This window comes from Mastigoproctus giganteus, chromosome 13 (genome assembly GCF_048544385.1).
Source record: "Mastigoproctus giganteus isolate SK-2022 chromosome 13, ASM4854438v1, whole genome shotgun sequence".
NCBI lineage: Eukaryota > Metazoa > Arthropoda > Arachnida > Uropygi > Thelyphonidae > Mastigoproctus > Mastigoproctus giganteus.
The window spans coordinates 161694909-161718014 of NC_143587.1; the positions used below are offsets into that span (position 1 = coordinate 161694909).

Below are 23106 nucleotides of genomic sequence, written 5' to 3' on the forward strand. Positions count from 1 at the left end.
TGAAGGGATATAAACTTTATGTGTATAGTATATCTTAGGCACAATTATTTTGTTGTTGGGAGTTTGTTTCTGGTGATAATTTCCCATAATTTAGATTGTCTGATTTAGGAAGGGGAGAAAAATTTTTTTTAGTATGCCGGGTTACAGTGTGGTGAGACGACGAGCCTCTTCTGAGCGCAATAAACCCGGGTATCAAAATTATGAAGTTTTTATCTTATTAGAAAATGGACTCGGATGTTTTTAGACAACCTTGTAGTGGTAAGCTACGGGCCATTTATAGTTCTAAATTGTTCCAGTGTATTTTCAATAAGTGTATAGGGGTTGACGTTAGGGTGGTGTTTGTTGAGGTTAGCAAGAATGGCAGCTTTAATATGGTGTCTGCTGTATTTGGTGGGTATGTTATTCTTGACAAGTGTTTCTATGAGTTTTTTAATTGCTTCCGTGGTGTTCTTTAGATTGTTGCAGGTGTGTATTAGCTTGTTTGTTTGATTTCTAATAGTGTTGACATGGATATGCTTAGCTAGATTGCTCTCCCAGTAGACTCTTGGATTCAAATCAAATTATTAGTTATTACAAAATTTGAGAAAAATATATTTATTCAATTTGAAACCACCCTGTCTTTAATTAAAGGAGAATATATTTGTTCATGTACAGAACTTGACTGTATGCAATTTCGAAGAGATTTAGCAAATGCAACTTGTAATAAGATACTTATTAGAGGAATGGCACAGTAAGTCTTGTTTAAATCAGTTGTAGTTAAACAGGATTGACTTAGTCAGTTATATTTGTTATTTAATTTCAATGTTAGGCCAAGGCACACAAACCACATACAACAATAATATCATTGAAACATCCCCCCAATGAACTGTCCTAGCGGCCGACCGGGCTAGCCAGGTGGGTAAAGTGCCTGCCCGGCAACCCAAAGGTCGCGGGTTCGAATCCCGCCTCGGGCTTGGATCAAAGTACTGCAAAAACCTTGGGAGGTGCACTATGGCCACAGAAGCCGATGCGCCAACAACTACCAAAAAAAAAAAAAAAAAAACTGTCCTAGCTGCCTGTTTGCACTACTCAGAACTTCATGCTCGTGCAGCACTCACAGCTGTGCTCGCTGAATTGATTGAATCAAAAAAAGAAATGTTCAACGAACATGTGAATAGAATTATTTATTATATTTATTCAGTTTTTCATCTCATGCACAGGAAAAATTACAAAAGCGTGCAATATAAAAAATTTCAGAATTATAAAATTACAAAAAGAGAGAGGAGACAGGCATAAAGTCAGTAAGTTTTACCTCTCGAGCATCATTGCCAGAATCAGTGTCTTCAGCTGATAAATACACTGCAGAGGTTGAGGGCTGTGGAGATTTAGAAGGGGTTGGAGGCTCAATTACACAATTACCCCTCTTTTTTCTCCGCGACCCTGAGTGTGGTACCTCACAGTTTACTAGTCTGTGATTACCACTACGCATATGCAGTACCTTGCATTCATCAGTGTTAAACTTAAATTAAAAATTAGGCAGATGGGCTACTTCTCAACCCATCGCCTAATTTTTCTAGATTTTGTTGCAGTAGCATACCCTTTAACCATCCTGCCAACCTTTGTATTGTCCTGCAGGCTTAGCCTGATTATGCCTTCATCAGTAACATTAATAAATATTAAAAAAGAATAGTGAACCCAACACTGAATCCTGGACTCCATTAATAACATTAGTCTGAGAAGGGCAGTGCCCATTGATAACCATCTCTGTCTTCTCCCAATCAACTACCCTCTTATCCATAGCAATAACCCATTGCTAATGCCACACTGCTTCGCATTTTCTCCTATGTGGAACAGTATCAAACGCTTTTCTGAAATCTAATATATGATATCAAAATTATTACTTTCATCCATTTGCTTTGTTACTGCATCATGGTATCCAATCAGATTGTTCAAACAAGATTGTCCCTTAATGCATGATTGCTATATAACTGCATTCCTGTTTAGATAGTCTTGCATTAGTTCTTTAACCAGTTCTCTGGAACAGAAGTCAAGCTTATAGTTGGCGCACTATAGCCTTAGATGCTGATGCGCCATAAAAATCCTAATAACCAACCAACCAACCAAGCTTATAATTAAGTCCATAATTACCCTTTTTGTCCTTTGATCTCATAATGACTAAAGGTTTACTTACTGTGTTTGCTGCTGCTTTTAATATAATTGGATAGATTTCATCAGCCACAGATGTGATATTTACTTTTAGCTTCAACAGTTTCTCTTCCACTTTCCGCAAGAGTAGCTCATGGTGTCTTGTGAGTGATATACAGGAATTTTCTAGTAGGGATAAGGGGTTGATTGTCTCCTTGTATAAGGCAGTGGTCAGGCCACACCTTGAGTACTGTATACAGGTCTGGAGGCCTCATTTTAGGAAAGATGTAGAGCTGCTGGAACAAGTACAGAGGAGAAGGGCAATGAGATTGGCGAGTGGAACAAAGGGTTAATGTTACCAAGAAAGGCTTAAGTTCTGCAAATTGCAGCTTCTGGAGACTAGGCTCTTGCGAGGTGATCTTATTGAGCTGTATGAGCTGTCAATGCACCTTTGCCACCGATTCTGCAATCCATTAATTCAAACTGCAAAGAAAGTTTTCTCTTGGGCTTCCAGGATTGCATGCATTGCAGCAGTGATGTCACTGTCAGTGGGAAAATGTATGCCAACCAGGTATTTTTTCAGATTAGGAAATAATGAGCAGGTGAATTGTTCTGGTGGAACAAGACTCCTTTGCTGAGTTTTTCCTGGCACCTTCGTAGCCAGGTGGGCAGGAGCAGCAGCGCGTAGCACACGCTTCTTGATTAGACTGGGGTTTGAGCCCATGCCCACCAAATATGGAGGATGAGGAAAGGTCAAGGAATGACCACTGCATATCCCCCCCCCCCCCGGAGCAATATGGCCTTAGCTGCTAATTCTCCTAAAAACCAAATAACAACAAAGCTGAGTTTTCCTCTGTGTTTATCTTTGATGTTTACCTGAAAATGCCTCACAAGGTCTGCAATATATGCCTCTGTGACTGCCTGGACTTTCCGAAGTTAATCCCCTAGCTCCATCAGCATTCCAAAAAACCAATCCCATCACCTTGCCAGCTGAAGGAATTGACTTGGCATTTCTTTGGGGTGGGCGAAGAGATGTGTTTCCACTATCTGGATTGCTCCTTTGTCTCTGGTTGAAAGAGATAGACCCATGTGTCATCCATGGCCTTGCAAGGGAATTTGCAGGATCTGCTTGAAAAAATGCAAATGTTCACTTAACTTGACAATTCCTGTGCATTTTTGATCTTCTGTCAACAACTTTGGGATCCATTGTGCTAACACCTTTCTCACAGCGAGAGCCTCTTTTATTATGTGCTACACAAGTTCTGATGAAATGCCCAAGATAGTGGCAATGTACCAAACTGTCACTCGTTGATTGCTCATTACCAGATCATGCATGCTGTCAGCAAATTCTGGAGTCATGGACATTGCAGGTCTTTTACATCATGGGTCATCTTCCAGGTTCTTCCTCCTCCATGTGAATTCTGTTGCCCACTTCTTAACTGGAATAGGAAGGGGCATCCTCCCCAATGTTGTAATCAATATCCTCATGAATTCCCTTTGGCAGTAGTTCCTTTTTTTCCAAATATTGGAGGACTGCACAGTGACTGTATCTGTCCATCTTTCCTAATTCAAACTTTGTTGATTTCAGAACCTGTAATTAAAAAAAGCGTTAAAATTGCATGCAATTTGGTGGGTTACTGTTTGAAGAGTTATACGTTAAGTACAGAAATTTTTAACACTCTAATCCTTTCATACTCGCGAACTTTTCAAATCCCCCTCATAAGTAAAGATACTACTTTTCTGTACTTACGAGAGGGGGGGGGGTTTCTTTGCATTCTTTTCTAGAAACCTCACAATCTGCCTCAGCTTGCCTAACCCCCTTCTTATGACTTGATTGCAGACTAGTTTATATCTCATATAGGTTTCTGTATCCCATGATAATTTATATGCATCCTATGTATTTTTCTTCTCTATTACTAATCTCATCAGTTCATCTGACCTGTCATTTCACAATGCATACTTTTTTTCTTTACATAATGAGACTATAATCACATTAGCATTAGCAAAGGCACATGATGCAAGAAAGCAAGCTTATATAGCATCAGCCAAAAAAAAAAACACCTCATTTCACCCATCCATTCGCTCCAGATGTTTGTCTAGTTCTGCCTTGAATCTATTTAAGCTATCAACTTCTACAACATCGGATGATTTTTTCCAGCAATCAGCCACCCACTGGCTAAAGGCAAACTTCCGCACATCTATCCTACAACTGTCTTTCCTCAATTTGAATTTATGCCCTCTCAGGCAATTATTCTGAGCAAGAGGAAAAAATCCCACCAGCATTGAGCATGCTCAAACCACTCAAGGCTTTTTACACCTCAATCAGATCACTTCGCAGGTGCCTAGTCTCCAGAGTAGGAACTATTTTGCATTATTATAAATGTTTCATGAAGAAAATTCAATAATCGTACGATGAAAATCAGAAAGAATAATATAAATACTACATGGAAAATCAGAAAGAATAATATAAATACTACATGGAAAATCAGAAAGAATAATAAAAATAACTTAATTATTTTTTATTAGTAGGAGCTACTGATAAAAATGGGGATGTAAATCAATAAATTGGATTTGTGTTAGACTTAGGAACATATTCTGGAAGGTGTTTCACTATAAATCAAACTGGCAAAACTATTAAATTAAATATAAGCTAACCAAATGAAGTATGAATAATAATAAGGTAATTAAATAATATAAATGCAAGTTTCATCCAAATAAACCACTTTATATTACATTCAATAATTTTTAAGTTGGCCAAAAAGTGGAGATATTGAAGATCATCAATATTTGCATTATTTATTTGCTGTATTTTTAAATCTAGGTTATGTTGGTGCTGCAACTGTTGGAGCTGCTGCTTGGTGGTTCATGTTTTCACCTGAGGGTCCACAGATGAGCTATTATCAGCTAACACATCACTTGGCATGCTTCACTGAACCAGAGAAATTTGATGGACATGAATGCAGTATTTTCAGTGATCCTCATCCAATGACAATGGCTTTGTCTGTCCTAGTAACCATTGAAATGTGTAATGCTATAAACAGGTAAGGTGTATCACAAAAAAAAATAATTTTCCAGTAGGGAAATTTTTTTTTCTCCTTGTTTGTATTCACATGTTGTTTTCTGTTTAACACTTTCTTTAATGGATTTCATGGTTATGTATGCCATCTGGAGTATTTTTTTTTTTTTTTTTTTTGAGGAATTTGGAAGTTCATAAAAATTGAAAAACTGTGCATAAATGATTTTAAATTTTAACTTTTTGTACTATTTTGACTTTATAGCTGAACATTAGAGTGAGTTATTGTCAAAAATAAATCAAAATTTTGCTTAAAAATGTAAATAAAAAAATCCTAAAAAATTAAAAACAAATTTTATTATTATTATTTTTTTGATATAGTAATATCGTCTACATTTATATATATACATTATATGATCCTTCACAATAAAACTTGAATTTTAATAATTTAACTTTAATTAAATAAAAGTTTAATGCTAAACTGTGTGGTTTTGTTTATGTCATGTAAATATATGCATGACATAAACAAATGTAACAGGGTACTTAATGATTTTGCAATAACGGAGAGCAAAGTGGAAGAGAAATTGTTGAAGTTAAACATAAGAAAGACACCTGGGGTGGATGGGATCTATCCAGTTACATTAAAGGAGGCAGCAAACGTAGTAAACAAACCTTAGCCATAATTATGAGAGCATCTTTGGACTCAGGATTTGGACATCAAGTCCCCAAAGACTGGATGTGCAAATGTATCCCCAATTCACAAAGGGGGATCTAAGGATGACATGAATAACTACAGACCAGTTAGTTTAACTTCTGTTCCGGGGAAAATAATGGATTCACTGGTTAAAGATGCATTGCAGGATCATCTAGACAAGACTGCAGTAATAATTCAGTCGCAGCATGGGTTTGTTAAGGGAGTCTTTTCTGACAAATGTGATTGGATACTATGATATGGTTATAAAGGAGCTGGATGCAAAAAATAATTTTGATATCATATACTTGAATTTCAGGAAAGCTTTTGATACTGTTGCACGTGGAAGACTACTGTATAGGAGCAGTATGGTATTAAGGGTAAGTTGCTACAATGGATGATTGGGGTGGTTGAGTGGCAGAAGACAGAGAGTGGTAATCATGGGACGCTGCTCTTCGTGGACTAATGTTATAAGTGAAGTCCCCAGAGTTCGGTGTTGGGCCCACTGTTGTTTTGTATATTTATCAATAATATTGATGAAGGTGTATTAGGCTTAATGTCTAAGTTTGCAGATGATACAAAGGTTAGCAGGGTTGTTAATGACAGTAATGGCAGTGTGCTACTGCCATTACTGTCATCAACAGGATCTAGAAAATTTGGGCACTTAGGTTGAGAAGTAGCATTTGAAGTTTATTGCAGTACATTAACAAATGCAATGTACTGCATATGGGTAGAAATAACCCCAAAGGAACATACCAACTGTGTGGTACTACACTTAGGGTGGTAGATCTGGGAGTAATTGTATAATCAGATATGAATTTTTCTGAGCAGTGCCGACAGACTGCCAGAACAGGTCATGGGGTATTGTCAGTGATATACAGGAATTTTGCTAGTAGTGAAAAGGAGGTGATTATCCCTTTGTATAAGGCAATGGTCACGCCACACCTCGAGTACTGTGCACAAGTCTGAAGGATGTAGAGTTGCTGGAGCGAGTACAGAGAAGGGCAACAAGATTGGTGAGGGAAACGAAGGGGTCCTCTTACTAAGAAAGGCTTAAGGTCTGCAAATTGCAGCAGCTGGTGACTAGGCACCTGCAAGGTGATCTGATTGAGGTGTGTATAAAGCCTTGAACGGGTTGAGCACACTGAATTCTGATGGGATTCTTCTGCTTGCCCAGATTACAAACTTGAGGGGGCATAAATTCAATTTGAAGAAAGGCAGTTGTAGAATAGGTGTGCGGAAATTTGCCTTTAGCCAGTGGGTGGTTAATTGCTGGAACAAACTTTCATCTGTCGTTGTGGAAGTTGATAGCTTAAATTAATTCAAGGAGGAACTGGACAAACATTTAGAGGGAATGTATGTGCGAAATTGTTTTTTTTTTTTTTTTTTTAATATTGGCTGATTCTGCTATATAAGCTCATACACTTGCTATGAGCTTATGTAGAGCTTATAATAACGGCGGTCCTGATGCAGCGAAAATTAAAAATAGGACAGATACAAGCACTCCAATGCAAACGGGGAGGGAAGAGAAGGGTAACAAGAGTAAAAATATTGCAGCAGAAACTCAAGTAATTTAGATGTCAGTGGTGTGGCTTTGCATTGGAGTGCTTGTATCTGTCCTATTTTTAATTTTCACTGCATCAGGACCACCATTATTCAAGTCTTCTGTATTGACAGTTCAATCTAGGGATCGGATGGCGGACTGATCTTTCGATTGACTCGCTTTTGCAGTGATTTGTCTAGCGATCAAAATGCAGCAATTCCCTGACCATTATTGGCCTTGTGGTCCTCTGTTGAGATGGAGCGTAATGGTCACTCTATTTTTTGGTTTATTTTTGTTTTATTTTATTGTAGTTGGTTTACTTCTCTGCTGGTGATATTTCACATAAATTTGGACTTGGTGCCCGTCAGAGAGGGTGCCGTTAAATTTCTATTTAATTGGCTTTCAAAATTTAATCGATTATTATCTTTGTATTTAAAACTTCTAAATTATCTTGGAGAGTTTCTGCTGCAATATTTTTACTCTTGTTACCCTTCTCTTCCCTCCCTGTTGGCTTGATCGTTATGTTTAATTTTCACTATTTTCGCTCTTCTGTCTTGCCATACTACTGGCATTATTTTTATTATTGTTTTTTTTTTTTTTATCATTCTAATTTACTTTACTTTTATATTTCAAGCATCGTGTAGAGGAATATGCTTTTTGCTGCCTCTGATGTTTGCTTTATCTTTTTATTTTTATTATGAAAGATTCAGTTTTCAATTATTTCAAACATTATTCAAATATAAGTATGTATATGTGTATATGTATGTGTATATGTATGTGTATGTGTATGTATGTGTATGTATATGTATATGTGTGTATATATATATATATATGTGTATTTGGAAAATTAAATGCACTAGGCATAATCCTTATGGGTTTTGATAATTAACTATATAATATCGATGTAAATACACCATAGTTAACCCATAGATTTGAGCTACGATTGTAGCGTAGAAGGCATCGTTTTAATTGTATCTCATAATGTGGTTACCTTCACAACAAGATAGCTACTATTGAATTACTTCAAATAAATAACGCTTCTCTAGTAGAGAAGACTACTGTTATTTATTTTCAGCGTACCACCACCCAGACGATCGTTTCGAAGCTTTTTGGCTTTGTCAAAAAGGCTTTGTGAAGGCAACCACATTATGAGATACAATTAAAACGATGCCTTCTACGCTACAATCGTAGCTCAAATCTATGGGTTAACTATGGTGTATTTACACCGATATTATATAGTTAATTATCAAAACCCATAAGGATTATGCCTAGTGCATTTAATTTTCCAAATACATTACCACCACACCCTTCTGGCATCTCTCATAATGTGGATATAACTTCGCAACTGAGATGGCTTGTTTTATTACCTACCCGCCCACTGATGACGAAGCCAAAAAGCTTCGAAATGATCGTCTGGGTGGTGGTACGCTGAAAATAAATAACAGTAGTCTTCTCTACTAGAGAAGCGTTATTTATTTGAAGTAATTCAATAGTAGCTATCTTGTTGTGAAGGCAACCACATTATGAGATACAATTAAAACGATGCCTTCTACGCTACAATCGTAGCTCAAATCTATGGGTTTACTATGGTGTATTTACACCGATATTATATAGTTATATATGTGTATGTATATTTTTATATGTATTTGTATATACAGGTAGCGCCCTTGTTTTGCACTGGTCCGATTAGCACCAATTTGCAATAGTGCCGATCACTAACCACAACGTCATTTTTATTTATTTTTTTTTTTGCAATTTTTTTATAAATTGAAAGTTTCAAATTGTCAGACAAAATTTATCGGCATCATACTGTTCTATGTATCGTGCACTGTTCACGTGATTTAGGACAATCTGAGCCAATCAGCAATTAGCGCATTCATATCAGATGAGAAAGATTCCCGCCCTCAAAGTAACCACTCGTGAATGCGGGTAGTAAAGGTCCATGCTATGAAGCATTTCAGTTGGTTGTTGTTTACAATATTTACACGTGTTGGAAATTTATTACAGTAACATTTTTTTATCAATTGTGCTATTAATAAATTAAATAATAATAATAGTGATAGCCGTGTGCAGTTTTTTTCCAATCGTGTTATAAAGTTTTTTAATTTAACAGAAGAAAGACATGCCTTGTCTGGTAAAAGTAGTTAATTGAATCCTAGTGCAATATTCAGAGGATAGAATCTGATGAAAGCCACCCTAATGTGTGTAGGGCTAGGAATATTCCTCCATCGACTATTTCTACAACAATGAAGAATGCTAATAAAATAAAACAATCGATGCAAAGTGGTAGGTAAAATTTTTGGTGCCCAGAACCTAACCCTGTAATTTCCGATTGACTTTCCTTATATAAAGGGTTCCATTTGCACCTGTTCCCCCAGGAACCTAACCCTGACGTAAATCGAGGGCTACCTGTACATGTATAAGTATATACACTGATGTTCAAAAAAAGTGCATCGCCCCTTAAAATTGTAATTGTTGTCTGAATAACATAAGTATATGGCAATATTTCTTACAGATTGCATCAGATAAGATAAGCATAGGTGATGATGAAATATTGCATCAGCTGTTACTTTCAGCTATATATAAAATTTATGCACAATACTATTAATGTGCATATAATGTATAATTGTTAAACCAGCAATAGCATTAATGCCACATTAACATGAAAATTTATCCATCGCAATGATAAAAGACTAAAATTAGTGGTTAAAAATTATAAATGTGTGCGTGCACACACCGTTTTGCCATAAATACTGTCACAAAAGTAAGACTCCTGTAAAAATAGAACATGATATCACAGAGCTGTGGGTTTTTGCATCATGTGAAGTACTAATGTATGGTTTTCTTTAATAGGTATCATCAACTAGTAAAGAAGCCAGTGGAAATGGAATGGGGAGATAAAGAAAACAGGTCTACTGTCATAGGTCTTCATAAGACAGGACATGGTGCTCCTACAATTTTCAAACTTCTGAAACCACTTGGAATAAGCCGAAGATTTGTCTACAGTGCAATTGATAGGTACAATGAAAAACAGAGAATTGATGGCAGGCCCCGGTCTGGTCACCCAAGAACTGTGAAGACCCCTGCAGCTATCGAGGTGGTGGAGAACAGGATTCGTAGGAATCCTCTACGAAAACAGAAAATCATGTCCAGAGAAATGGGAATATCACCAAGATCAATATCACACATAATCAAAAGTGATCTAGGGGTGAGTGCCTACTGCAGGAGAATAGGACAGTTCCTAACTTCAGCTCTGTGGAACAGAGGTGCAAAAGATCAGAGGCACTGCAGCATCGGTATGCAAATGTAAGCATCGACAGATAAAATTCACAGATGAAAAGATTTTTACTATTGAGGAGCATTACAACTGTCGAAATGATAATGTGTATGCCCATAGCTCTGCAGAGGCATGTCAAGCTGTTAAAAGCGTTGAAAGGGGTCATCATACAGTATGATGATGGTTTGGTGGGGAGTCGTCTAAGAAAGTGTAACAAAGATGCATTTTTGTGTTCACAGGGTGAAAACCAGTGCAAGGGTGTACCTGAATGATATTCTGGAGCCGTATGTGAGATCCCTCAATCAGACCCTCTTCAATGGTCAGCACTGGATCTTCCAACAGGACTCAGCACTTACCCACAAGGCAAAGATCACCCAAACATGGCTGACCGAGAATGTGCCAGGGTTCATCAATCATGATGAATGGCCTCCTGCCAGCCCAGATCTTAATCCACTTGATTACCATTTGTGGGCTATTTTGGAATAGATGGTCTGTGGTAAAAGGCATGCGACATTGGAGAGCCTGAAGAGATCACTGAAGCATGCTGTGGCCAATTTCCCACTGGATGTTGTGCGTACTCCTATTGATGAATGAATGAATGAATGAATGACTGGAACGTTTGAGGTCTTGTGTAAAAAAACAGGGGGGGGGGATATTTTGAATGAGTATTGTGTTGCTTCATTTGTTGGGTGTTCAAGAATAAACCCTCAGTTTTTTTTGAGTTCCTGTCTTTTTATTTTGTGGCTTCATGCAGTAACACATGTGACAGTATTTATGGTAGTACTGTATATATATATATATATATATATATATATATATATATATATATATATATATATATATATATATATATATATATATACAGACTTGTAAGCAGGTTAATTCAGAAATCCAAGGGAAAACTTTTTCTGTAATGCTTTGAAAAATGTCCCAAAAAGTTTTGCCATTTTAATTTGATTCTTAAATCAAAATCTTCATATTGGCAAAAATGCCTAGAGCACTAGGAATCATATTATAATAATAAATTCCTGGCAAAAAAATAAAAAACAGGTTTAATAGCTAAATTTAAAATTAAAATACATCCATTAAAATGTTTAAAATAGAATCAATAAAATATACATAAAAAATTGTTTCATTATGTTTTATAAATATGTTTGATTATGGCCATCAATATGTTTGATTATGGCCATCCCAAGAAGTTAGCTGGCTGGATTAACAGTGAGTTTTTATACCACTATTCAGTTCTATAATTTAGTTTTCATAACTGTATATGCATGCAATATTTTGAAGACTAAATGCATAAGGCTATGCATGCAATATGCATCACACAGTTTAGTATTAAACTTTTATTTAATTAAAGTTAAGATTATTAAAATTCAAGTTTGATTGTAAAAGATCTGTTTTATAATTAATGGAAATCTACAAAAATTAGTATATTTTGCTCATGAATTAAAATATATTAATTTATAGTTTCTTTTTTCTACTTATTTGAAAAAGTGGAATTGATTTCAATAATATATATTTGTTTAGCTTATCAGAAAATCAGTCGCTAATTGTAATGCCACCCTGGATCAATATTTGGTTGATAGGTGCAATTGCTCTCTCCATGACATTGCACTTTGTCATTCTTCATATTGATATCCTTTCCGTAAGTACAAAATTTTGTATTTCATTTTAGGAATAAAAGCTTTGAACATTGAGAGGTTTTACGTTAATAGGTAATAAGTCTCTCTCTCTCTCTCTCTCTCTCTCTCTCTCTCTCTCTCTGTGTTTATAATAATCACATTTTTATTGAATTTCTTTAACAAAAAACTTAGCATTGAATGTTTTTAATCTATAAACATCTTTTTTCGTGCTAGACAGAAACTTGTTAAACTTGGGAGAAAATACTCTTTTATTTTATTTATTTATTCATTTATTAATGTTAGATGTGTATTCAAACATTCCATGAAAATTTCTTTAATTTCTGAAATTTCACACTTAAACAATTTTTATTGCTGCCATTCAATCTAATCTATAAGGTGAGAAAGGTGTCTCTAAATGGAAAATAGAAACTGCATACTCTCAATGGGTTCAGAAAACCACAATTTTCTGCAAATTTTTGCATTTTCACAAAGGAGGATCAAAGGGAGACAGGTAATTACAGACCTGTTAGTTTAACTTCTGTTCCAGGGAAATTAATGGAGGCACTGGTTAAAGAAGCATTGCAGGATCATCTAGACAAGACTTCAGTTATAGCTCGGACACAGCATGGTTTTGTTAAGGGAAAGTCTTGCCTGACCAATTTGATTGGATACCATGATGCAGTCACAAAAGAACTGGATGCAGGGAATAACTTTGATATTAAATATTTGGATCTTAGAAAGGCTTTTGATACTGTTGCACATGGAAGACTGCTGCACAAATTGGAGCAGTGTGGCATTGGAGGCAAATTGCTGCTATGGATAAAGGGATGGTTGAGTGGGAGAAGACAAAGAGTGGTAATCAATGGACACTGCTCATCGTGGACTAATGTTATTAGTAGAGTCCCTCAGGGTTCAGTGTTGGGTCCATTATTGTTTTCTGTATTTATAAATGATATTGATGATGGTATATCAGGCTTAATGTCCAAGTTTGCAGACGATACAAAGGTTGCAGGGTTGTTAATGACAGTACACTGCTGCAACAGGATCTAGAAAAGTTGAGCAGATGGGCTGAGAGATGGCAAATGAAGTTTAATATTGACAAATGTAAAGTACTACATATGGGAAGCAGTAATCCCAGAGTAACGTATCAACTCTGTGGTACCACACTGACAGTGGTAGAGAATGAAAAGGACCTTGTGCAGGCAGATATGAAGTTTTCTGAGCAGTGCAGACGGTCTGCAAGAGTAGCTCATGGTGTCTTGTCAATGATATACAGGAATTTTTCTAGCAGGGATAAGGAGGTGATTATCTCCTTGTATAAGGCAATGGTCAGGCCACACCTTGAGTACTGTATACCGATCTGGAGGCCTCATTTTAAGAAGGATGTAGAGCTGTTGGAATGAGTACAGAGAATAGCAAGAAGATTAATGAATGGAACAAAGGGTTGCTATTACGAAGAAAGGCTTACGTTTTGCAAATTACAGTGTCTGGAGACTAGGCATCTGCAAGATGATATGATTGAGGTGTATAAAGCCTTGAATGGTTTGAGCATGCTCAGTGCGGATGGGATTCTTCCTCTTGCTCAGAATAATCACCTGAGAGGGCATAAATTCAAATTGAGAAAAGACGGTTGTAGGATAGATGTGCGGAAGTTTGCCTTTAGCCAGCGGGTAATTGAGTGGTGGAACAGACGTCCATCTTTTGTTGTAGAAGTTGATAGCTTAAATAGATTCAAGGCACAACTTGACAAACATTTGGAGCAAGTGGATGGGTGAAATAAGGGGTTTTTTTTTGGCTGATGCTATATAAGCTTCCTTTCTTGCATCATGTGCCTTTGCTAATGCTAATGGTTGACTTTCTGTTAAAATTGAATTGAACCATTTGGAAGTTCACATGACTGCTTTTTAAGCACTAAAACCATAAGAATATCACTACAGTATTTTGACTTCTTGCTTTTTAGACTATTGTCACACTTAAATAGATTTTAATACTGCCAATCCATTCTTCATAGTATTCGTAACAGGTATTTTTAGGGCTGGGGTAGCTATTATAAACTATAAACTATAATAAACTTTCACATAGATCAGTAGAGATTTCTTCCTGAAAAACACTATTCTAAAGAACAGACCTTTCTTCTCCATTTAGTAAGTGCTGTTTTATACATTTGTTTGTCATAATGGCAACTGTTACCTATATAATTTGCTGTTGTTGCTGTTGCAGGCTGATATGAATCAACCTGCAACAATATCATTTTGATAATTTTGACTATAAAAAATTTACTTGGTATGCAGTTATTTTAATTCATTATTAGAATTAAAGAGAGAAGAATTGTGCAGTTCTTGATTCCATAAAATAATAGCCATTGCCTTTTTTTTTGCTGTTACAGATTAATATGAATATTACATTTTAACAATTAGAAGAAAAGTGATTTGGACATAATTTGCTGACAAACTGAATAAGAATTTTGCATCTACATTCACACATTAGGAATTCTTTAGGGAAGTGGATGCCAGAAGTTTATCAACTCTAACAGGAAGCAAAATTATTTTGTAATTACTCAGAGGAAAGTGGAAGAGAAATTGTTGAAGTTAAACACAAGAAAGGCACCTGGGGTGGTTGTGATCTATCCAGTTAAGAGAAGTAGCAAAGGAAGTAAGCAAACCTTTAACCCTATTTTTTTTTTTTATATTATGAGAGTGACCTTGAATTCAGGGGAAGTTCCTGTGGACTGGAGAAGTTCAAATACATCCACAATTCACAAAGGGTGACATTATACAAGGAGCGAGGGAATGATGCCAGCAGTGGGGAAGATGGATCGCAAATTAGCAACACATGCAACATACCCAATATTCTTCCTGATGAGGTAGAATATGCATTGAAGAAAATGAAGAATCAGAAAGCCCCGGGGAAGATGAAGTTACTGTAGAGTTGTTAAAATTGGGAGGAAGAGACATAACACAAAAACTGGCAAGGCTTTTCACAAAGTGCATTAGAAAAGGTGTGACGCCTAAGCAGTGGAATAATGCAATCATAGTTTTGCTGCATAAGAAAGGAGATAAATCAGAAATTGGAAATTATAGACCAATTAGCTTGTTATCCCACATCTACAAGTTGTTCACAAGGTCATTACTAACAGATTAGAAAGAATACTTGATGAGAATCAACCGAAAGAGCAAGCTGGCTTTAGGACAGGATTCTGAACTATGGATCACGTTCACGTAATATCACAGCTAATGGAGAAAGAAAATGAATATTAAACACCATTATGCCTGGCATTTGTGGATTATGAAAAGGCATTTGACTCGTACAGCATAAGGCAATGTTTCGGGCACAGGAAAGACAAGGCATAGATACCCCATATATTATGATTTTGAAGAAATCATAATATATGGGGTATCATAGAGATACCCCATATATCATGAGAACGCTACCTCCTTTATTAGACTAGACAAAGACAGTAGGAAATTTAAAATTGAGAAAGGAGTTTGACAAGGAGACGCAATATCTCCGAAGCTGTTCACTGCTGCCTTTGAGGAAGCTTTCAGAAGATTAGACTGGTCGCAGAAAGGAGTCAATGTAAGTGGAGAGTACCTAAACCATTTACGATTTGCAAATGATATTCAAGATCCCTAAGAATTAGAGGAAAATCTTAATCATTATGCAGAGTTAGAAAGGATTTTGGACTAAAGATGAATGTGGCTAAAACAAAAGTAACGATGAACAAGTATGCCACAGAAAGGGACATAATGATTGTAGGAGCAGTAATTGAAAAGGTAGATTTATATCTGGAACAAGTCATTAGCTGTAATAATGATAAATGGCTGGAAGTCAAGATAAGAATAAATTTTGGATGGATAGCATTCAGGAGATATAGTCACATACTGAGGAGCAATATTCCAATTTGTCTGAAACGTAAAATAATGAACCAATGTATACTCCCCACCATCACTTATGGAAGTGAAATTTGGGCACTCACCAAAAGATTGGAAGAGAAGCTGAGAACTACATAGGGAAGAATGGAGCGAATCATATTGGGAATCAGACTGTTAGATAAGAAGAGAAACACATGGATTAGGCAGCAAACTCAAGTAAAGGACATTCTTATCAAAACTAAAGAACTAAAATGGTCTTGGGCAGGACACATAGCTCGAAGACATAATGACAGATGGACTAAGAAAATAACAGAATGGTACCGAAGAAGAGCTAGAAGGAAACCTGGAAACGGTGGAAATGGATAGATGAAATTCATGAGTTTGTGGGTAGTAAATGGATGGCCATTGCACAAAACAGAAGGAACTGGAAAGTTGCTGGAGAGGCTTTCATCCTGCAGTGGATTGAAAATGGCTGATGATGATGGCTTAACTTCTGTTTCAGAGAAAATAATGCAGTCATGTGTTAAAGAAGTAATGCAGGACCATCTAGACAGGAATGCAGTTATACTTCAGTCACAGCTTGGATTTGTTGAAGGGGAAATCTTGTCTGACCAATTTGATTGGATACTATGATGCAGTCACAAAGGAACTGGATGCAAAAAAAATAATTTTTAAATCATATATTTGGATTTCAGGAAAGATTTTGATACTGTTGCACATAAAAAACTGTTGCACAAATTAGAACTGTATGGCATTAAAGACAAGTTACTGTTATGGTTAAAGGGATGACTGAGTAGTTATCAATGTGCACTGCTCATGGAATAATATTATTAGTGGAGTCCCTCAAAATTTGGTACTGGCCCCATTATTGTTTTGTGTGTTTATTAATGATATTGATGAAGGTATATCAGGCTTAATGTCTAAGTTCGCAAACAATACAAAGGATGGCAGGGTGATTAATGACAGTAATAATGGTGTGCTACTGCAACAACATCTAGATAAATTAGGTAGATGTGCTGAGAATTGGAAAATTAAATTTAACATCAACAAATGCAAAATACTGCTGTGGGTAGCAATAATCTCAGAGTAACATGCCAACTGAGTGGTACTACACTCAGGATATTGGGAAATGAAAAAGAGCTGGGGTAATTGTGCAGTCAGATATGAAGTTCTCTGATTAGTGCAGAGAGGTTGCCACAAGAGTTCATGAGGTTTTGTCAATGATGTACAGGAATTTTGCTAACAGGGATAAGGAGGTGATTATACCATTGTATAAGGAAATGATCAGGCCACATCTTAAGTACTGCATACAGGTCTGGAGGCTTCATTCTAGGAAGGATATAGTGCTGCTGGAATGGGTACAGAGAAGGGCAACAAGATTGTGGTGAATTTAATGAAAGGATGAGCTTACTAAGAAAGGCTTCAGTTCTACAAATTGTAGCGTCTAGAACCTTCGAGGTGATCTGATGGTTATTTAATGCTTTGAATAGATTGAGTAAGCTGAAATGCTGATGAGGATTCAAGAGGATTCCTCCTCTTGCTTAGACTATACACATGAGGGGGCGATAAATTCAAATTGAGGAAGGATGGTTGCAGAATAGATGTATGGAAGTGTGCTTTTAGCCAGTGGGTGGTTGATTGCTGGAACAAATTTCCATCTGTTATTGTGGAAATGGATATCTTGAATAAATTCAAGGAAGAACTAGACAAACTATTAGATGGATAGGTGAAATAGGAAAGGTTCTTTTTTTTGCTGGTACTGTATAAGAACAATACTAAAATAGAGAATAACTGCAATTCATGGTTTTGTAATTACAGAAATAGCTGACATGGTTTTGTAATTACAGAAATCAATTTCAATGATTATGCAAATTTGACATAACATCAAATTTGCATAATCATTGAAATTGTGCACAAGGATTTGCATAGCAGTTTTCCATCTTAGCAAGTTATAATTTGAAAATATAAAAAAATTACACAGAATGAGAAATGGGGTCAGTTTAGTTTATCCTAAGTTAAATTACTGAAAATTTTCCAAATTAACATTCCCACTGAGCACTCTTTGTTAGGTATTTTTGAAGTAAAATTATTTGGAAGTTTTGCCTCTCAGGGCTGGAAAAGAGGCTTCCCTGCCTCTTCTCTTCAGACCATCAGAATTTAAAGATCACTTAGTGGGATTTTTTTTTTTTTTCTTTCTTTCTACTACAGTTACATTAGATACATTGGTTTTTCATGTAATGGTTCCAAAGTGGTGTTTGTTAATGTTTTCTAAAAGTGGAAGGCATTAATTTCCATCATTACCGCTAGTGCTTTTTTTGGGATGGTACGCAATGGTACGGCGTACGAGCACCTTTGACATATGACATTTGGATGCAGTACATTTCAAAATTTGAAATATTCAGTAACTTTTTTTTCACATGTTTACTTTTTTTTTTTTTTTTTTTTTGATTTGGTAGTTGTTGGCGCATCGGCTTCTGTGGCCATATTGCACCTCCCAAGGTTTTTTTGCAGTACTTTGATCCAAGCCCAAGGCGGGAATCGAACCCGCGACCTTTGGGTTGCCGGGCAGGTACTTTACCCACTCGGCTAGCCCGGTCGGCCACATGTTTACTATTATTCAAATTAGCTTAAAGTTATTTAACTAAATTTGCATTTTTTTTGCTGTCTATTGTTTATATTTTATATATAAAACTTTATAACTATTTTTAGAATTTTAAATTACTCATTTGGATATCTGTTTAACAAATTCCTTTATTGCAATTTTTTTTGAATTCTCCTTGGAAAGTAAATTTAAAATAGTCTTGGTTGAGCGATGAAAATTTTCATATAACGAACTGATTAGGAGAGACTTAACTCGGTTTGCCCTTCTGGCCTTTGGGCAATTAGTGCTGCTGCACGAATTAAGAGAAGCAAAGGGATTACCATTCTATAATGTAGTGATACTCATAAAACCTATCCAACCACCTGTCCCACATACTGAGAAGTCACGCTGGTCAAGGGGTATTCCCAATGCAGACAATGGGCTCTGATCAATCTTCTACTGTAAGTGCCCTGTTCGAGAATTAGGAGAGAGCGGTTTTCTTTTGCTCGAACAAATAATCAACTTTTGTTTCGCGGAGATGTGTTATCTACATTTTTCCTTATCTCTATTTACATGGTCAACAGTACCTGAATGACTCCAACATTTTGGACAGTTTAAAAAAAAAAAAAAATTTAAGAACTAGTCCAAAGAACTAATGACAGTATTGATGACAAGAAAAGGAAAATGAGGACAATGAAGGTATTAAACCTAAACATAAAATGAATGAAGAAAATGTTCCTGAAAATACAAGGTACATTAAAACAAATGCGGACATTTTTTTAAATGATCGATCTACTTAAATCCAGTGTACAACAAAAGATAACCAAATATTTTGCAAAATAATTCTTAAATGTACTAATATTATGCGCATCATGTACATATGAAAAAAAAAAATCAAATCTTAATATGTTATGTATTAATAAATTGTTTTGAAATGTTAGAAATTTATTTATTCTCACTTATTTCTGATTTATTTGCCATCTTTTACTATATTTCTGAATGTTAAATTACATTTTTTCATTGTTGAAAAGATCATATTTCTTTATAACGAAATTTTTGTTTGGCAAATTTTTACAGGTGAACAATTGGCTTAGTTATATAGAGGTCCAACTGTAAATTTATTTTATTAAGGTTTATCCCACTTTTGCAGGTGTTCTGTTCATCTAAGAAGTAACACCCATTTTGGTAAACTTGTGTACCTTTTTCTTGACTCCCCCCCCCCTTTGGAAATGCCATTTCCTAAGGGCTCATATTGGTTCTCCACTAGTTTTTCTGTGACTTTTGTTACTATGTAAAAGTTTGTTCATTACTAATAACTTTGTATTTGTGCATTTTCAATTCAGATGCAACAGTTTTATTTAACTAGCTGTGAGGTAACGAGATTGTGAGTAAATTAGTATTAAAAAACTATCTTGAACCTAAAGTAAAAAATGAAAAGGATTGCTAGATTAAGAGTTTTTTTCTTTTTACCTTCCACAGTTAATAAATTAAAAACAAGTGAAAATGTTAGTGAAAACTTAACTACAGAGACTGTGTCAAAGACTGTTTTTGTTCCTGATGGTATCCACGTCCAACAGCAAGGGATGACTGACATAAATGACTGGCCAAGTTGCTGGATTGTTAATCAAAAAAATGACTTCTGTGCGAAGTATAATTGGCTAAATTATCAAAATAAGAGACTTGGCTGTGCATTATAAAAACAAATTGGAACTATTGGAGTGGAAAAGAAGATGGGCATGAAGATTTCTAAGGAATGGGAAAATAATGAAATTACCTATTTTGGCAAAAGCAGACAGCAACAGCTACTGTCATTAAGAAAGAAAATTTTTGATCACAAGGAAACAGTGGGAAAAAGCTGCTATAAAACTACTTGCAGAAGCTGAGAAAGAGCCACTTGCAAATCTGTGTTTAAAGAGTTTATCTCATGAAAAATTAATAATAGCAAAAATTTTTCGCACTGCATATAAGGTGGCCAAAGAAAATCAGTCTTTTCATAATTTTGAATCAGAGATTGACATACAAGAATTAAATGGGATTGACATGGGTCATATTCTTCATTTAACTAGTGCTTGCATTACATATTGAACCACGTTAGTGATGAAATGAGAAAAAAATTTGCCAAATAAAATCGTCATGTCAAACAGTAAAATTTCATTGGTAATTGACGAATCAAACATGGTGAGCAAGAAATTCACTTTACATTTGAAAGTGGAATGAGACCTCCCACAAAAATTTGTTTCTGGACTTGATCGAACTCAAAAGTGTTACTGCAAAAGGGATATTTGATTCTTTGCTCAATTGTCTTCAGTATACAGTATGGCGGAAAACTATTTAAAAACTCACTTAGTTTGTGTCACATGTGATGGTGCAGCTGTTATGATGGGTAGTAAAAGTGGCATTACAAAACTGATGAAAGAAAAATTCTCTTCTTTAATAGTGTGGCATTGTGCTAATCACTGATTAGAACTCATACTGTGAAATCCATTGTAGGTATTGATGGATTTAAAGCATTTATTGATAAACTTTGTAATGTATAACACATCACCAAAAAATGTCAGAGAACTGAAAGTGTGTGCAAACTCACTGGATATCGAACTTTTAAAAATTAGCAGAATTTTAAGCACATGGGTGGAATCGAATTTCCGGTCTGTTTCAGCTGTTTGGAATAACTATGAGGCGTTTTTGGAATAACTATTAGTTAATCATTTTCAAGAAGCAGTGAATAATTCGACACAGCACCAAAAAGAAAGATGTACATATGAAGGATTACAGAAGAAAATTACAACTACAAAACTACAAACTTTATATTAGACTTAGGTTTAATGTGTGATGCTCTTCAAGAATTATCAGACTTGAGCTTGGACTTGCAATAGATTTGTACAGGGTGAATAAAAAAAATAGAAATTGTTGTACAACTTTTTCATGAAAGACAAACAGTTCCAGGACAGTATTACAGAAATGCCGCCAAAGCCCAAAAATTTATGATTCATGGAGGATGTGGAAAGGTCAGGGAATGACCACCACATATCCTGGAGCAATATGGCCTTAGTTGCAAATGCTCCTAAAAAAAAAAATAAATAATAAATAAATAAATAAAATCAAGGTGTTTCACTTCATGGGACAGATTACAGAAATTATTCTCTAATCGATCCAGAAGCTTTCTACAGAACTTTGAAACAATCAGTAGAAAGCAGGCTGCTTGATAGTAAAAATGCTGATTTGGCAGCATTGGCCTGAGTACTTGATAGGAAATATTGGCTCGAAGATATTAACCCTCAAGTGACATTTGGTGAGAATGAAGTTAGAAAATTGTCAATTTGGTTTCAGTTAAAAGAAAGAGATACAATTCGTGGATTTCGGGAATACCTAGCATTAGCATTAGCATTAGTAGAGGCATATGATGCAAGAAAGCAAGCTTATTTCAGCATCAGCCAAAAAAAAAAAAAAAAAAACCTCTCCCATTTCACCCTTCCGTTCGTTCGAAATACCTGTCCAGTTGAGCTTTAAATTTGTTTAGGCTATCAACTTCAACAACAAGTGATGGAAGTCGGTTCCACCAACCAACCACAAACTGGCCAAAGGCAAATTTCCGCACATCTATCCGACATCCGTCCTTCCTCAATTTGAATTTATGCCCTCTGAGGTGATTATTCTGAGAAAGATGAAGAATCCCATTGGCATTGAGCATGCTCAAACCATTCAAAGCCTTATACACCTCTATCAGATCACCTCGCCGGTGCCTAGTCTCCAGACTCTGTAATTTGCAAAACTTAAGCCTTTCTTCGTAAGAGCAACCCTTTGTTCCATTTACTAATCTTGTTGCCCTTCTCTGTACCCGTTCCAGCAGCTCTACATCCTTCTTGAAATGAGGCCTCCAGACCTGTATACAGTACTCAAGATGTGGCCTAACCATTGCCTTATACAAGGGAATAATCACCTCCTTATCCCTGCTAGAAAAATTCCTGTATATCATTGACAAGACACCATGAGCTACTCTTGCAGCTCGTCTGCACTGCTCAGAGAACTTCATATCTGCCTGCACAATTACCCCCAGGTCCTTTTCATTCTCCACCACTGTCAGTGTAGTACCGCAGAGTTGATACATTGCTCTGGGGTTACTGTTACCCATATGTAGTACTTTACATTTGTCAATGTTAAACTTCATTTGCCACCTCTCAGCCCATCTGTTCAACCTTTCCAGATCCTGTTGCAGCAGCATAGCGTCAGTAGTGTCCTTAACGACCCTGCCAACCTTTGTATCATCTGCAAACTTAGACATTAAACTTGATATCCCATCATCAATATCATTCATAAACACCGAAAACAACAATGGACCCAACACTGAACCTTGAGGAACTCCACTAATAACATTAGTCCACC

The 23106-nt window shown here is 36.0% G+C and overlaps 1 protein-coding gene across 2 annotated transcripts in view; it reads left to right on the forward strand.

The window, feature by feature from the left end:
* Positions 1-23106, forward strand: part of LOC150076557 (calcium-transporting ATPase sarcoplasmic/endoplasmic reticulum type-like) — a 346227-nt gene that overhangs the window by 310309 nt on the left and 12812 nt on the right. For both annotated transcript variants that reach the window (XM_090387973.1, XM_090387974.1), the window contains exons 22-23: positions 4946-5165; positions 12179-12296. In XM_090387973.1, coding sequence (XP_090244099.1) covers positions 4946-5165; positions 12179-12296 — 338 coding nt within the window. The remainder of the gene's footprint in view (positions 1-4945; positions 5166-12178; positions 12297-23106) is intronic.